Source organism: Epinephelus lanceolatus, chromosome 7, assembly GCF_041903045.1.
Source record: "Epinephelus lanceolatus isolate andai-2023 chromosome 7, ASM4190304v1, whole genome shotgun sequence".
In the NCBI taxonomy this organism is placed as follows: Eukaryota; Metazoa; Chordata; class Actinopteri; order Perciformes; family Serranidae; genus Epinephelus; species Epinephelus lanceolatus.
In genome coordinates, this window is record NC_135740.1 from 14,961,866 (window position 1) to 14,979,278 (window position 17,413).

Sequence of the window (17,413 nt, forward strand, 5' to 3'; positions counted from 1 at the left end):
TGTCGGGTCATTCTGGTGTATTATCGTGACTTGAACAAAGTGATTGCAAAAAAAAAAAAAAAAAAAAAAAATTATGAAAAAGAACTAGAATTTTGCACTTTGAACATAGTAACTAAGCGAGATCCAAGCAATTACTTCGTAGCGTGAAATCCAATGTCAGCCGGGTCTGGTCAAAGGCTTCCTGCCAATTAAACCCAAAGACACCCTGTGAAAGTGCTTTTCCCTTCTTTTTTCAATAAAAAGTCATGCAAGGGAAATTACAATGTCAAGAGAAATATTTCTAATGTCATGCCTCTGCACATTCTTCCTCAATTAGCAGTTACACTTTTTTACTGAGCTAAAAGCCTTTTTGTTAGTTAACTAATCGGTTCTTATAATTTTCTGCTTTATTTGGACAGCAGATGTATGCTGTATGACTCGCCTGCCCTCACCAGCCTTTACTCTCTGAAGAGAAAACTTACTTCCGATAGTAGCCTGAACCTTCTCCCTACCCAGAAAAACAAAACAAAAAAAAAAAAACACTTGCAGTATAGGCAAGGGTACTGTCAGTCATCGAGTCCATTAAGTGCATAACTGTTTACAGAGCTCTGCACTGAACTGCACATACATAATTTAAACTTGATCCTAAGAGAGTTATTCACAGAGTTTCAAAGTGTGCCACTGCTCCGCGCAGCATATCATATTTGTTTGGCCTCTTGAAGCTACCACAAGCAATGCACGGTGCATATAACTGATTACAAATCACTTCCCCTGTCTTTTTCTCAATTAGACGCTCGCAGCTCAGAATACATTTATCCAGTGGAAGGGAAATGAACAACAATAACAAACACCGCACAAACAACCTCACTCTGGTCTCCCTTGTTCTCTCCACACAAAATAAGAAAACAGTGATCAGAGTTGATAGACACAGTGATCTAGCTGTTCCTGACTGTCTCTCTGAATCGACCGTCTGGGCTCTCAGATAATATTGTGGAGGACTTCCTCCTCCAGGGATTTTAATTTTGGCCAATCTCCAAACTGATACTGTAAAAATCCATCATTGTCAGGATTTTATGTGTGGCAAAGCAGAATCAAAGAAGAAAGTAATGTACCTCGCAATTTACTGGGAACATGCTACCAGGTAACAATACTTCTTGTGAATATAATCCAATTCATCTAATTGCAGTAAATGTGCTTCATATATGCTCCATGGTAACACCTTATTTTGAAAAGCCGAAGAAGTCACATGAGAATCCTAGGTTGTTTTCTATCTATTTGCCATAAAGGTCAGAGTAAGGGTGCACTCCACCTTTAGCCACAGCTGGTTTGACCACGGACATGTGAGTGACGGCTAGCTTGACCGCAGTCTTTATCTCGGTCAGCTCCTGTGCTTCTCTCGTGGTCCAGAGGCAGTGTCTGCATCGCCTTGGCCGCCATGTTCATGGTGTTCAAACGTCAATATTGTAACGACTTCATATGCATATACAACTGAAGCGAATAATGTGCGGTCTTTAAACGATAAACAATTCACACCATAGCAGTAACATTCAGAAGCAACAGTAAACTAAACATGATTCAGAGACATTATTTTCAACTATTTCTTAATAACTTGTATATTTATTTATTTTAAATATTGAATGAGTGACACCAATAACTCCTCAGTGTTCAGGCAGGACATGGGGCTGATAAGTGGGGCGGGCCACTCCCCCAATATTATGGTAGCGGAAACACTGGAAGAATAGACAATGGTTTTACAGTGAGTACATCCCATATTGTCTCTCCTTGGAGAACACCTTGTTTTGAAGCCCTCTTGGCTGATAAGCACTTTGCTGGGGGAAAGAAATGTGGAGTGAAAAGCTTTGAAAGCTGAATATAGATAAATAATTAATGCATTTGACTTGGGAGAACAATAGTATAGAATAAAGAGAAACACTAACATGCAGCTACCAGTAAAAAGCTGCTGCGGAGAAAAAGGAGGAAGCAGGAACTAAAGGAGAAACCTCCAGGGTGAGTAAAGGGTATCCAAAGTGCCTACGGAAAAATACAGTTGCTATAGGCGTAGACCTGGGCTCGCAACACAGCGTCAATCTAATCTGACTTGCCCCACAGCTCTGTCAGATTGACTAAAGTGCCTTTTCATTTACAAGAGCTACCAGGGTCCAGATGTCTTCCTATGAACTGATTATATGAAAGTGGACAGAATAGTGAATATCAGAATCATATTTTTCATACAGTTAAATATTTTCCCTTAGAGTGGCAGAAGTTTCAGCCATTTGGTCATTACTAAGATAACTATTTTCAAGTGTTTTACTTGAAGCATTTTCAACTATTTATCCATTCGTTTTAGCTTGCCGTTTCAACCGTTTATCTTTGCTTCTTTGGTCTGTGTTAGCCATTTATTCATTACTATAAACATAATTTCAACTATTTATCCATTCATTTTAGCAAACTAATTCAAATATTTATACTTTTAGCTATCAATTTCAACAATTTATTAATTACTTTCAGATAATTATGTATACTGTTTATCTAGTTCATTTACATACAAAAAAGCTGTTTAGCATTGGCAGAGAAGATTTGGCAATTTTTTCATGAGCGCAACCCTCATACTCAGTTCTGGTGCTCATCCCACAAATGCATGTTCCTTACAAATGTGGCACCATTTAAAAAGGGAAATAAACAGGCTTTCCAACAGTATAAGATTAAATCTATTCCACCTATCTAATCTACCAAACACAAATTTCCTTATTTTTTGTGCTTAGTTTATTTTAATCATGTATCCAAACTTATCCAAACCATGTTCCATAACTATTAGCTATTATTTATCCATTATTTTTAGCTAGCTGCCTCAGCCATTTATCCATTACTTATAGCTAAAAATTTCAACTGTTTATCTACTATTACATTAAACATTCTATTCTAATCATGCATCCATTACCACTTAAGCTTTTTCAACACCTTATATCAATTAGCTATCATTTATTCACTACTTTTAGCCATCTGTTAGCATAATAGCATATCTATTAGCTATAAAGTGCTTCAGGGATTACGTTTTTCTGTAGGGCAGAAGTTAGCTTCGCCCTGGTTCCATCTTCAAAAAAGCCTGTAGAATATTTCCACTGGATTTTGGATTATTGCTGTGGCAAACAAACATTTATGGTACTCACACATTTTGTTCAGGAAGATCATTTTCACAAATGAACTCCATTTTCATGATTTTTTAAGCCCAAATGCAATCACCAGAGATAAAAAGCTAACGTTAGACTACAAACGAACCACACTCAGTTGCATGATTTAACATCCCTACCTCAACGACGCTGAAAAGTCGTGTTCGGTGTGATGACGTTCTGTACTGTGTTCGAAATCGCTCCCTATCACAGATATAAGATATAGTGCACTATATAGTGTGTTCGCCATTTTGTAGTGTTGTTCGAATTCTCCGTGGTTAATTTCATTCACTATATAGTGGACTATAAAATACCCACAATGCACAGCAAATGTGAGTGAACAAACAATGTACCCTACATTTTACTCCTGTATACCACAATACAATGCGGTCGTCTTTTGCCAGAGGAGAAGAAGAAGAAGAACCGCAAAGATGGCACAAAAAGAAAAGAAACGAATAGGATGCTAGCCGGTAACGTTAGCTCATGAGCTAATAATAGCCACTTAGCTTGCATGAGCCAGGTAGCTTGTAGCTCGTGCACTATCGTGGGCTATTACAGCTCACAATGCAGACACACAACCGTAGCTGACAAAACCAAATGTCCACACCATTGACATTTCAACAATTTATTGACAAAACGTACAACCACCATACAGTTTGATCATCCTCAAAGCGCCCGGTTTGTTTACATGATGCTCGGCGCGTCCACTTGCGTCACAGGAGTATGCGGCGCTGCTACTGACGCAACGACGTTCAGAAAATTTCAGTTAGTGTCTGAAATCTCGTTCAGTCGTTCCCCATGTAGTGCACTATATAGTAAACACGAAATAGGGAATAGTTAGTGAGTGAGTGAGTGAGTGAGTGGATGGCTTCGAACAGAGCTCTGCAGTCTCATTTAGCTAATTGTTAGCAAACTGCCATAAAAGCTAAAAAAAAAAAAAAAAGTCAAAGTCTCTTACGATTGTGTTAACAAGACTTGAAAAAACCAACTGACTTCAGGATGAGGGAACCAGGAGTGCGAAAATGCTAAGGACTCCCGGGGACTAGCTAAAGGATTCAAGTGTTTCCCATAACTATTAGCTATTATGTTTCCATTACTTTAAGCTAGTTGTTTTAATTTCTTCTCAAAAGTGAACTAGTTTTCATGCCATCTTAGTGGCAACTTATAGTGTTTGGAAGTTATAACTGTCTCTGGCTGGCTAAATCTTTTAAAATTTTAATTCTATTTAATCTAAGTGGTTGAGCTGCTCAACAGTCTTTGCACTTACCCCCTGGCAACTGCTGAAGTACCCTCTGAGGCACAAGTACCACTGGTTGGGAATCACTGACTGAGCCTATACAGAGGGAATTTATCACACTTTGTGCACGTTCACATTTTCACACATGCAGACACATGTACACACTCACCCATACGGTACAACCATAAACACACAGCCAGGTTATCCTTTTTGCATGGTTGGAAACTTTGGCATCTTGAAAAATCCTCTCTCTTTTCAAATCGGATAAACCCTCTTCGTCTCTCTCACAAACACCCACAAGCACACACAAACACACACACAATCGGCTTGATATAACCCCTGATAGCGGTGCACACGCAGACAGACACACAAACATCCACACCCACACAAACCCTATAACATCTGTCTAATCTTCTGTCGAACATGGTGTATCGAGCTCACACCACCATCAAGGCTCGGGGCCAGGGACGATGTCAAGGCCATGCAAGGCCTCAGGCTTTTAGCCTGGCTCAGGAAGTGCGTGAACTGCGGCATCCACCAAACAGACTTCCAGTAATCCTCTGAAACATGAAATCCTTGACATTTTGGCTGATTTCCAATTTACAAATTTAATATCGCCTAGTGAAATATAAATGGGGTTAGGACAGATCTGACTACAACCTGAGTATATGCAGATTTTGGGAGTGGTGTGTTTGTGAGAGGAGAGAAAGTCAGGTCAATGCAATTATACAATACGCATTAAACAAACCAAGATAAAGTGCCGTGAGGCATTTTGCAACATGGCCTGTCCTTTCTCTTGACACGTGTTTTTTGTGTGTAAGTGTGTGTTTTGTACAGGAATATAAAAGGAGGTGTTAATCACTAGTTCTCACCTGTGTCTGGTGTCCCGGTTCCTGATAATAAGCCATAAAGGAGCATTTAAAAAGGAGAAAAGAGAAGGTAAAAACAATCATTTATGATGCTAACGAGAGTCACTCAGAATTTCATAGGCTACAATGAGTCAATTTTCTCCTCATAAAGTGAGATTAGGGTTGATTTAGACGGCTGTATTGTTTCACATTAAATATTAACCTAAACAGGAAGCTTTTTGGCATTTCCTCCCAGAGGACAGGGAAGTATCAAATACAGACACTATGAAACCTCCGTCTGAACCAGAAATATTAGTCAGAGATACAATAATAACAGAGAATGAGAGAGTAAAGTTACATAAGGAGAACACTTTACAGGACAAATGACTGTGCAATCCCATCGAGATTCTACGCTTGAGAAAATACAGAAATAGAGAATGTAGTGCCTGCAGCGCAGTAGGAGATATCATCGTCATAATCCACGGAAAAAAATATCTTTGTTTCACAGCAAAGACTTTCAGCTGCTCTCACATCCTAAAGAGGTAGATTAGAGCCTGTGATGTCTGAACCTCACACACTCTGCTTGTGCATGGAGACAAACTTCAGAATGTGTTCTGTTGAGATCAAACAGATCACAACCGCAGATGCCGACCAGAGCTAACCCATATCAGCCCAGCTAATTTTGTTCTAATTGTGCTCAAGTCAATCCGATGCTCAAAATCCCACTGCTTCCCACTGTGGGAGATCCCTATCAAGATCAGTCTCCTCTTATCACATGCATACCCAACAAGATTGTGTTGCTCACTTGAGTTCCAGTATGGTCCTTGTGTATCCATCAGGGTGGACCCTGCGGATGAAGTTGAAGTCCCCCACGTAGAGAGAGCCGTCAGGGCCGCTGGCCAGCGCCACGGGGGCGAAGAGCATCATGTCCCGAGCAGCGCCACTACAGCTTGGACCGCAGGGGACACTCCGGTAAAAACCATTCCCCATCACAGTGCTGATGACAGGAGGCTGCTGGGAGAGGAAGACGTTCTCCCCGTTTCCCTTGTGAAGGATTCCTGGGGAGGGAGGAATGCAAGAAATAATTTAAAGCAGGGCTCAAAACAAACTTTTGAAAGTGGCAACGAGGCATCAGCTTTTGAAGCTGAAAGTAAGGCTGCCATTTTAGTTACCTTATATTTTGAGTTATTACAATACTATGCAGTTATATGACAGCCTTATAATAAATATTTAATTTTTTCATTACAATAACTGAACAAATTCTTTGTAGATTGTGTTTCATCTGATACTTAATACAATTCAAATCTTAAGTGCAACTTAATTTGCTTCACCAGCGTGTTGGAAACAGATGTCTGTGCGTAGGTGAGTAAACACACCAATCCTACATGAACAATTTCTGCCACATTTTTAAGTTTGTGATATTTCACATGACTGTTTTTTTTTTTTTTTTTTTTTTTTGTCTGAGCTCGTCTTACTGGCTTTAGGTAGATGGCAGTCATTTGGATAAAGGTGTCATTTATCAAATTTACTAATTTTGATGACAGCTGTGGAGTTTAGCTGATCAAACCACACCCACACCACCCTAATGAAGCAAATGAACTGAGTGTTTAACTTACACGTCAAACAAAATCTGATGTTTTTGCATTTTTCTACTCAGATTGTTTGACATTTAACAAGAAATATTTGATGTTATAGAGAAGTAATTACAATTGAAGCCATTTTTTAGGGGGCTTTAATGGTGGTTTGTTAGTATTGTAGTATGATGTCACCTTGTCATTCAGACTCCTGTATTTTTGCTATGTTTGCGTCATGGACCTCAGCGGAAATCAAATGGAAAACCTTGGACTTTATTGTGTTATCCTTGACATTTCTGCAGTTCTGTGAGATTTTATATAGTCCTTTGTGAATGTCAAGATTTATCTTGTAGCATTTTTGCCCTAAACTATTTATTTGGGACACACTGCATGTGATTGAGTCAAAGAAAACACAACCTCAGTACTGTATCCCCTACCACCGACAAAAAAACACACCAGTTTGATTCAGTTACATTTTTGCATTTGAAAATAAGGGCAGGTGCGGCACTTAGCTTCAATATGCCAAACACAAAACCAGACAAAATACAAACAAAAACTGTATGCAAATATATTGTTTGTTCTCACCGCTGCGTATGTTGAGGGCGTGGTGTTTGTCCAGAGACCACCCTCCCAGGTTTGAGGGGACCAGTTCAAATCCCTGCATCAGAGCAGTCCTCCTCTCCCATTGGATAACGCCAGGACATGACTCATACTCGTAGCCAACAGACACTGAAATGCAAACACACATAAGTGGGCTCGATGTTACGCGCAGTAATGACTATGTGCTGCAGACCTGCTGTGTCTAACACCACAGTACGTTCGGCAAAATGACTGTGTGCGGCTGTATTTGTATAGAACTTGACAGCCAGACTTTTACACACACACACACACATTCCCTATCTCTCTCAAAACTATACTGTATTGAGTGGTGAGACAGATGAAAGGCCTGTGGCGAGACCTCATCAGTGTGTGTGTTTGAGAGAGATCAGTGAGAAGTGGAGGCGTAATCAGGAGGAGCCCGTCTTCATGAAGGAGCCCTAGAATTAGCTGCTTGGCCTCTTAGTTGTAATGATATGCTGTGCAGCTTCCCACTACAACTAACAACTATCAACAGCTTTTTTTTTTTTTTTTGGCTTGGCAGGATTAAATATGTTTCGACAGTAATTTACCACTTCAGACTTGGAATGCGTTTAAAAAGCAACAGGTGACAACGCCGTGGTAGCTCTCAAAAACATGTAAACACACAAACACACTTACATATATGTTTTTCTGAATCACAGTAACACATACGTACAGAACCAAACATGCATCAAGTCTCTCTATTGGAGTATAAGTTGGCACTGAGGCTGAGGGGCGCAACTTATGTTGTAACTGTCGGCAAAATTGTAATATTATTGATGTTCAAGAGTGCTGACATCACTAAAGTAAGATTCGAAATAATGTTAGACTCCATGGAAATAACAAACACATCCAAACTGTGATTGCTAGCGTTTCTTTAACCAAAAAAACTCAATCTCATCAGGCAAAAACAGCAAAGTTTGCTGAAAGGTGACAAATGTACATGCCTTCTTTAGTTTAAAGCTGCATTAATTTTGTTGGCCACTTGGAGACAGCAGAAGAAGCTGTAAACACAACACTGACATAATAACACCTTATAGTGAACTTATTAGCACAGTTGCTCACTTACACATCCAACAGACACAGAGCAACATTAGCATTTATGTCTCTAGCCATCTAGTCCAACATTTACTCTCCTGTTGATTACCAAATATCTGGCATTTAAGCAGCTAAATGCTACGTTCACATGCTAGTCGCTAACTTTGCCTTTCTGCCGTTTGATACGATGGAGTGTGTGGTGGCTCATCAGAGCTTTTACACTGAAAACAGCTGCCTGCTGTGTCTGGAAACTACTTTGATGATGTTTGCTGGCTGGAAAATCAAAATAATGAGCTGAAAGACACTAAAGCATCAAGCTGAGGAGACCTGCAGAGTTGGGTGATGATTCTCTGTGGTGCTGAAATTACACTCAGTAGTTTACAAGTAAAGCCTTTTTATATCACATGCCCAGCGTTAGATTACTTTGAGTGGCTGGGAGTGAGTGTTGGTTACAAGACTGTAGAGGAGTTAACCTGAAAGAAAGAAGTCATCACATTTCTCTTTCGGTTATGTGATGTTTGAAACGTTTTGCCCACTTTTGTTTAATGTATGGAATGAAAAGCACCCTTTAAGGTACTGTATAATTAAAGCAGTAGGAATTCATTACAGCCACAATTTAAAATGATAAAACATTGCTTAAATTAAGATAATGACACACTGTAAAGTGAGGACAGCTTGACGCGTGTGACACAAACACGGTAGAAGAATAGTCTTTGCTGTCAATCACTGTTGGCACTGATCTCTCTCTCTCCGTCTTCATTGTAAACCGACATGCATCTGATTTGATGGGCACACAAGGGGAACTGGGGAGCAAAGCCAGCATAAAGACCACGGGAGATGGTGGAATACGTAAGTAGGGGCGCTCGCATTATGTACAAACTCAGGAGATTCCCTCTAACGCAGAGAGAAACTCTCAGTGGCCACATGGGGCCAACTTAAATCTCCAACTCAATGCTACAATCGATAAAGTGATTGGGGAGGGAAAATAATGGGTAATTTGGGACACTGGGGATAGTGAAAGAGAAAAAGAAACCGTATAGTGTTGGACAAAAGTTCTGAGTCGAGGAACTATCGCTGAAGTTCATTCAAAAGGTTCATTTGTTTCAATTTTGTGTCTTAAGCTCTGATAGGCTTGTGATCTTGAGCTTTTGAAGGGCAGAGAGAGAAGTGAGACGCACAGAGTTTAAATTTATATTAAAGTAAAATCAAAACACGTGTCTTCAAATATAACACATTCATATTGTGTAATTTCTGACCCTTGAAGTCACATTGCACCCCCTTGAAGAGCCTGTTTCATGGCCTGGAAACCAATCCATCCTTATGAAAATGCATCAAAAGGTTGCCATAAATACATTGCCGTCAGCAGGGACAATGTCCCGTTTTTTTAAACCTACAATAAAACTTATTTCATTTGAGGAACAAGGCTTTTCCAGGACAAAACGGGCAAAGCAATCTCAAAGGGAAAGTGTCAGTGTTTTGAGAACTGCTTCACAACCGAATATTACTGTGGCTATATTACAAGAAACGACACACACATGTACACACTCTCTCTCACAAACAATACACATGCAGTCCGTAAACGCACACTCAATATCTCACAGGTGAAAGCTTTCATTCCCCTCTGCTGGAGCCTCAGGCAATGTGTTCACCCCAGCAAACAGAGCATGATCTCCCTTTCTCTTGTTCTTTCTGGCTATGTGTGAGCACATGAAGTGTGTGGAGACGCACACACGTGCTGGCGGAAACGGGAGTGTGTGCTTGTCTGTGTCGCTGTGCCAACAAAGCACCAGGATCCATTAGAGCGGAAAGGGGTTGGGGGTGGGGGGCTGCAGCTCCCAATATATGGGAAAAAAATGTGCTTAATTTGAAGGATAAATTTGTTTTCCACTTAGATATGCAGATGTGACTGTGTGCCTTCACATTAGTTAAAAGTTTAGATGAGCTGCTCAACATAAACTGGTCACAGAAAAAAAAACGCCTCAAAAAATAATTCTGTGGATATTCTCATTTATCCAGGTCAATTCCATTCTGGCAACAATTAAATCATAGGCAACTGGACTTTGATTTTGTCTAGAAGACGTTTCGCCTCTTATCCAAGCGGCTTCATCAGTTCTCAACGCATCAGTCTGACTAGTCCTCACTAGTCTGACAAACAGTGGAGTAAGACTCAGGTTTTTAACCTCTGTGGAGGTATACACCCACCACCCTCATAAGACAATACTTCGTTAGTGGAGTTTCACTGGACCATTGTTTGGGTCAGGTGAGTCACACTAGTGAACGACGGTCGTTAGGAGTGTGTGGGGCCACTGGTGAGCAACAGTCGTTAGGCATGATGTGTGGTTACCAGTGAACGACTGTTGTTTTTCAAAAAATAATGTAAAACAGCACAGTTTTTACATTAAAATAGGCTGTATGGAAAATAAAGACACAGCATCGAGTGGTGAATGTGTCTGCATGTCATCTATACATCAGCAGGCACATTTATGCAGACTTTACACTGTTTTTATGCTGCCTGGGAGATTTATCCTGTAAATCCAGTGTTTTTTTTATTTTGTTGAAACTCTTTTGAATCTTTGGGCTCTATGTTGGTACCTTGGTGACTCACCGTGCGCCACAGTGGGAGGAGAAGAGAGGGGTATATATTTCATCATTACTTTGAGAGGGTGTGGCAATGCCAATCTAGCAGCGCACTGCAATCTTTACGCTCAGAAAGAGTGCATCTCGTATGGTCTGCTGCCCTCCTGCTCAGAGCAGGACGAAAGCTCAGCGTACTTGTGTTCCATAATATTTTGGTCACTTTATTTGTCAAAACACATCCATAAAATCTTCCCTGAAGTCATATAAAAATCCCCTTTATTCAGGTTTTGTTCGTCTCTCCACTTTTGTTCTACGATTTCCAGCCAGCTGACACATGATTGCACAGGAAAAAACAACATTTTAATTCGGTTATGTCTTGAATGCCAACGATTAATGAGTGATTCTTACCAGCTCTGTCATTTAAGACAGTGAGTGGTCTGTGCCAAAGATCTTTCCTTTAAACTAGTGACTCTACAGCCATCTGAAAGCAGCAGGTATTTCCATCTGCAGTCTCTCACAGGAGTGATGGTGCACACTGTCAAGCCACAATTACGCACGGCAGACTGGTCGGTTTTGTAAAATAAGGATCAGAATGTTGCAAAATAACCACAGCAGCATCATATTTGTTGTTATGATTAATTATTCTACAGTTTCTACTGCAAATCAACAGGCGTGTCAGAGACGGATGCATTTATACAGTTCCAGGAAAATTATGATCATTTAAAACTCCTCTTTCCGCTAATAACTCTCCCAGGATGGTCCGTTCCTGCCAGTCTTTCAGTAGGTGTTTCCATTCAACGGCTGCCTGCCTCATCTTTTTTAAACAACTTTGGCAAAAGTGTCGCCTGAATAGGTTTTGTAATTATAACACAGGCAGACATGCAGCTGCTGTGAGCAACATGATATGATGGAGACTGTTGATTTTTAAAATACCAATTTATTTGTGGATCATTACCAGGGTCAGGTATATGTGGCAATATTAAGATAAAAAGGGTAACAGTTTGGTTTCCCGCAATTATATCTGCAAACTTTAAACTTTAAAAATAATTCCGGGACAAAAAAACAGCACGCCATGTATTAAATACTTTTGGTATGGTATTACAGTGGTATTTCACTGCAGATAGTTAGTGTCATTGTGATGACAAATTAACTCACACGCTAGTATGCATGGAAACCGTGGTAACCGTCAGACCATAAGCACCCCCACAGAAGTGAACCCAGTTCTCTTGGCAGTATATTTGAGGTGCTGTATTCATATCTGAAGCTCTGCAGGTCCAAGACAACAGGAAGTTTCCTTTGAAGAAAACTCTCCACAGGATTGTTAAACTGCCAGTGCATCATGACAGGAAGAGCTCTGTGTTTAAAAGGGATGAAAGTAATGAATATGATTGGCCATGTTTGTTACAGCCTCTGATGCACCCACCTATAATGTATGATAATGTATTCTTTCTGATCCCACCCCATGCCTAAGTACGCCACAGGTGCGCCAGAGGAGCCTGGCCACGAAATTACCAAAAGTGCATTTGGCACGCTTCTGATGCACTGGGCAGGGCATGCATGACTGTGATCTGGGCACTGATGGGTTCATGAAAAGTAAGCCTGTGGTGTCCTCTTTGTGCTTACGGAGCAACAACAAACCCACCATCCAAATAAAAAAGAAAAAAGAAATAATCTTAAATTTCTCCCGCTGTTATATCGTGGTATTATTTCCATGCAAGGACTTTACTACAGAGAATGTACAAAGTCTGTGAGTTGTTTCTTCTAAACATTAATAGGCGTGTGCACATAAGCTGTTGCGTGTATGCACGTATTCAGGACAGCCCCTCCCTCACTGAAAATATGTTCTACCACATGCCAGGAACTATACAGAGGAAAGGATCAGGGGAAAACATGAGAACAGAGAACAGTGGAGGGCAGAGGAAGACAGGACAGACGCAACAGGGGAGATCAGAGAGAATGGAGGAAATAACAAGCAGGGAGGAGAAGAAAAGGGAGTTCAGTTAAGGACAGAAACACAGGAAACACAGTGAGGGTACAGAATGGGAGGCGAGGGAAGGGGGTAAAAAGGGCAGGGAGGAAGGTGGTTCAGCAATGCGGGGCAAATTTAAAAAAAACTATAACACAGGAGTTGAGAAAAGGTGAAAGATCAGGGGAGAGAGCTCGAGCAGATGAAATGCAGCTCTAACAGATAAGGAGGAGTGGGGATGGATCAGGAGGAGAGAGAAAGCCGAGGGACGGAGAGATGCAATCTTTGTTCGAGACCATGCACTCGAGTGGACATAGCTTCTGGTATGCCTGCGATATCTCAGTGCTTATGGAAAGCTCTCTCTCGCAGCTCCACTGTTTGTCTACAACCTTCCACAAGAAAAAAGCGGTGAGCACAGAGAGCAGAAACATTATCTCTCAAATTACCGATAGAAAGTTCAGAAGTTTAAGCCTCGATGGCATCTTTTAAACGGCCATTTTTTGCCATAATGAACCAAGGGTGCAATAACACTAACAGTTTTTACATCCAGTATATCTTTTTTTTCACAGGTGAGAAAGGACATCGGGTAAAAAAACAGAGACAATGGGCCTCATTCCTGCAAACTTTCCATGCACAGATTTGTATTTTGCACAGGCACACATTTTTCTCCATAGAGCCAGTCTTGTCAAAACTGTCGGGAAGGGCAATCTCCCTGCCACTGCGGATGATATCTTTACTGCCAGTTACCCTACAGTATATTTGTCGAGCCATACACCTTTCCATTCTTTCTTCTCTACACTGTTCCTTTTTTTCTGCTGTCTGAAGGACTTGGAAAGGTGGTACAGAATCTAAACTGCTCGCTGTTCACCTGTCCGCAGGAACCACTTCCCAATCCATTTATTACATGTTTCAAATTTTCTCGCTAATGATATTTGACCTACAATGAGCACTTCCTATCATTCTGGTAAATCTGCAGTTGTCAAAGCACCATTACAGACACTAGACCTAGATACGGCAAAAATCATTTATTATCAGGCAATTTTCAATCTCTCATTTCACAGCAAGAGACTGCCCATTAGCAATTGGTTGATTACCTACTGAATGGTCAATCATTTACAAGACGATTTCCAATCAGCCTCCGTGTTAATGGGGAGGATGATAACATTTCTGATTTAGTGTTGTTAGATTTGAGCACTTGACAGAGTTGAACCAAACATCTTATTTTAAAGGGTTGAAAATTGGTAACCTTTTCATTTTGAATTATTTTCTGAGTTTGCATCCCATCTGAGGACATTTCACTGTATAACTCAGCAATGCTATGTCTAAAAATACTATGGCAATGAGACTAAGCCATACAAATCCATTTTCCCATGGAGACCCGTGCCCTGTTTTAAGGAATAGTTAAATATTTTGGAGAGTATGCTGATTCATTTTCTTGTTGAGCGTTAGATGTGATGAATGATGCCGTTCTACTGTCTGTGCATGAAATATGCAGTGAGAACAAGGAGGAGATTAGCTTAGCGTAACATAAAGACTGCAAACGGGGACACAGCTAGCATGTCTCACTTAAGAGTTTGCAAATTCGCCTGGTGACACTAAAGCTCAGTGATTACTTGTTAACATGTTTAATTTGTGCACAAACAGAAATGTAAAAATGACAGAGAAGTGGATGGGTGACATGGGAACTGTGGAGGTTGCATTTAATGCACTTGGCCAGTGAGTTAAAGGATTACTTCACACACAAAATGATCAGTTAGTCAGATAAGTACGGAGAATACGGCTGAATAAATGTGACTTGCATTATACAGCATATTTATAAACAGATGTTTTGATATACTTTTGCTGATGTTAAATGCATCCATGTTTTACTTAAATTCAAGTACAAGTACTTTCTCTGTTTTTTGATTAATTATTCACCTTGGAGGTAAGTGAGATAAACAAGGTTTTCTTTACATATTCAGTGTAACAAGGACGAGTAATTGATATACAAATAAAGTCTCCCTTTAAACACTAGGACCACCAGGATGCCCCAGATGTAGATAACTACTTAATAAATCCAGAGGGAAGTTTAGGCATCCTGTAGTTTATATGACACATTCAAAACACTGATACACGCAGGGATAAAGAATAGAAACATTAGAATAAAAACACAGCTGTGAAATGAGAGTCGAGCCACTGAGACTACTACAGAGAACTGTCAATGATGATGTGCACTGATGTTTTCTTATTGTTCTCTTACTTAAGATAGAAATAAGAAAACATTTGAAAAGCAAGCCGCATTGTATATATATTCTACCTACCAGTAGCATAAGTGAGGCCCCAGACCTCCTGGCCGTAAACATCAGTCTTGTTCCACACCAGCCTATGGACCAGGCCAGGCCCAGCGGGATACCAACGCTGGTACAACCTTCCCTGGACGGATGCACGGACATGCACCTTGGACAGACTGCCCAGTGGGGAGATGGGGGACAACAGGGAGGGAGGTGTGAGGAGGATTCTCAGCAGAGAGAGGTAGCCTGCAGCGCGGGTGCTCAAATAGTTCAGCTTTGAAAAGGCTCCTGGGATTGAAACTTCCTCCTGCACCGCCTATGAAAGATGGAGAGCAGGATGAGAAATAAAGGTGAAAGAGGGAGCAATTAGAGAACAGTTAAAGAAAAAATATATATTTCATCATTACTTTGTATTTGCATAAGGAGCTCACTTAATTAGGGTGTCTGACAGGTACAGCAAGAAATAGCCCTCACGGTGAGATGCAGTGAGTACACTGAATATGTGTTAGCTGTGTTACAATAATAGTCATAAAATGAACATTTTCATGAAGAACATAATGTTTCTTTGTTAAAGATTATCTTTTAATGAATGGACTCTAAATAATGATATCTGTAACATGAGGGGTTTTCTTTTAAAGAAAATAAAGGAAAAAAACTCATATATCCTCTACCTGCCAGACTAGTAAATAAACAGCCAAGCTCATCTCTCTGATAAACAGTAAACAAGCTGCTGCAGCAAATATTCATTCATCCAATGTAATATTCCTCTTGGCTAAAATCAGATACCATTTGAGTCACTGATTACCTTAAATCAAATTATCTCTAAGACGAGTATCTCTGACACATTTTCATCAAAAGTCTTAAGGCTTTGATTCCGTTTCTTAACACAGGTGAACACAGTGGGTGTCACTAAGCTCACTGTGAACACTAAGTACTGTTCTTTTCCATTTATTTTCTCACTGCCTGTTTGTCCTAAGGTGTTATTTGTTGTGAGGATAAAATGTTCCTTCATTTTGACGATGTGTTCATTTCCAATTTCATCAGATTTCGTAAAATGAGCTTGAACTTGTGCACAAAATGTTTTGTGGATATGAAAAATAATATTTGGAAAAACATCTTTCTTCTGCCACAAAAAAAGATCTTGTGATCATGGCACAAATTGGATGTGACATTTTCTACAGTCTATCATATGTCCAGGTAACAAGAAAACAACTTTCTGTGTAGCCAGAATTTAAGTTGGAACTGAAATGAGGTCAGGGTGAGGTTTTGGTCACTGTGAAAAAAAAAATCTTAGGAGTCACATTGGAGAGTAAATATATAATCACCAGTCTGACCTCCACACCTGACTTTCAGCCACCTCATTTGCTTCCGTGGTGGGAAAGTATATGGATGGAGTACAAATTTGCATTTTGCTCATTCCTTATTTGCATGATGCAAATACGAATTGAGCTAAATTTGCAAAATCCTGTGAGACCAGGTTGGTTTGTTGCTGAGCTGTAACAAATTGAGTCGAAGCTTCATTCTTACTGCCTGTCATCTGTAGACATCGAGTAGTGCTTTGTTACATTCTATATTGTATTTAAATGGATAGTTTAGATAGGAGTACTGTCATGGAAGCTAATCACTGTGCTGCTGAATGTGGGGGCAACAGCAAGCCACCTAAAAAAAAAACATTTTAAATTTAAGTGTATGCTATATTTAGAATATTTTCACCGCTTTACCTTGCTGTCAGACAGCCCTTTCCAACGCAGAACTAAAGCCATTATATCCATCTATGCTCTCTTCAAAGCCACCAGACTCCATTAACAAAAACAATAATTTTACCTTACAGAACACAGGAGCTGCTGGTCTACAGCTGCTTTGATCAGTTAGTTTGCTTGTGTCATTGTGTGACTTTGGTGAGTCAGAACTAACACCTTAAAATACAGAAGTCACACAGTAACACAAAGAATCTTGACTGATCAAGGCAGCAGTAGACCAAGAGCTCCTGTGTTCAGCAAGGTAAAATTACTATTTTTGTCAATGGAGTGTGGCACCTTCAAAGGGAGCATAGATAATAGCTTCCATTATCCACTGGAAAGGGCTGTCTGACGGCAAGGTAAAGCAGTAAAAATATTCTAAATAGAAGGTACATTTAAA

At 40.2% G+C, this 17,413-nt stretch overlaps 1 protein-coding gene across 1 annotated transcript in view; it reads right to left on the minus strand.

The window, feature by feature from the left end:
* tenm1 (teneurin transmembrane protein 1) overlaps positions 1–17,413 on the minus strand; it is a 246,359-nt gene that overhangs the window by 59,669 nt on the left and 169,277 nt on the right. Inside the window, exons 18-21 of the mRNA XM_033632857.2 lie at positions 15,305–15,590; positions 7,391–7,534; positions 6,037–6,289; positions 5,256–5,276 (exon numbers count right to left, since the gene is read on the minus strand). Of these exons, the coding sequence (XP_033488748.1) occupies positions 5,256–5,276; positions 6,037–6,289; positions 7,391–7,534; positions 15,305–15,590 (704 nt within the window). The remainder of the gene's footprint in view (positions 1–5,255; positions 5,277–6,036; positions 6,290–7,390; positions 7,535–15,304; positions 15,591–17,413) is intronic.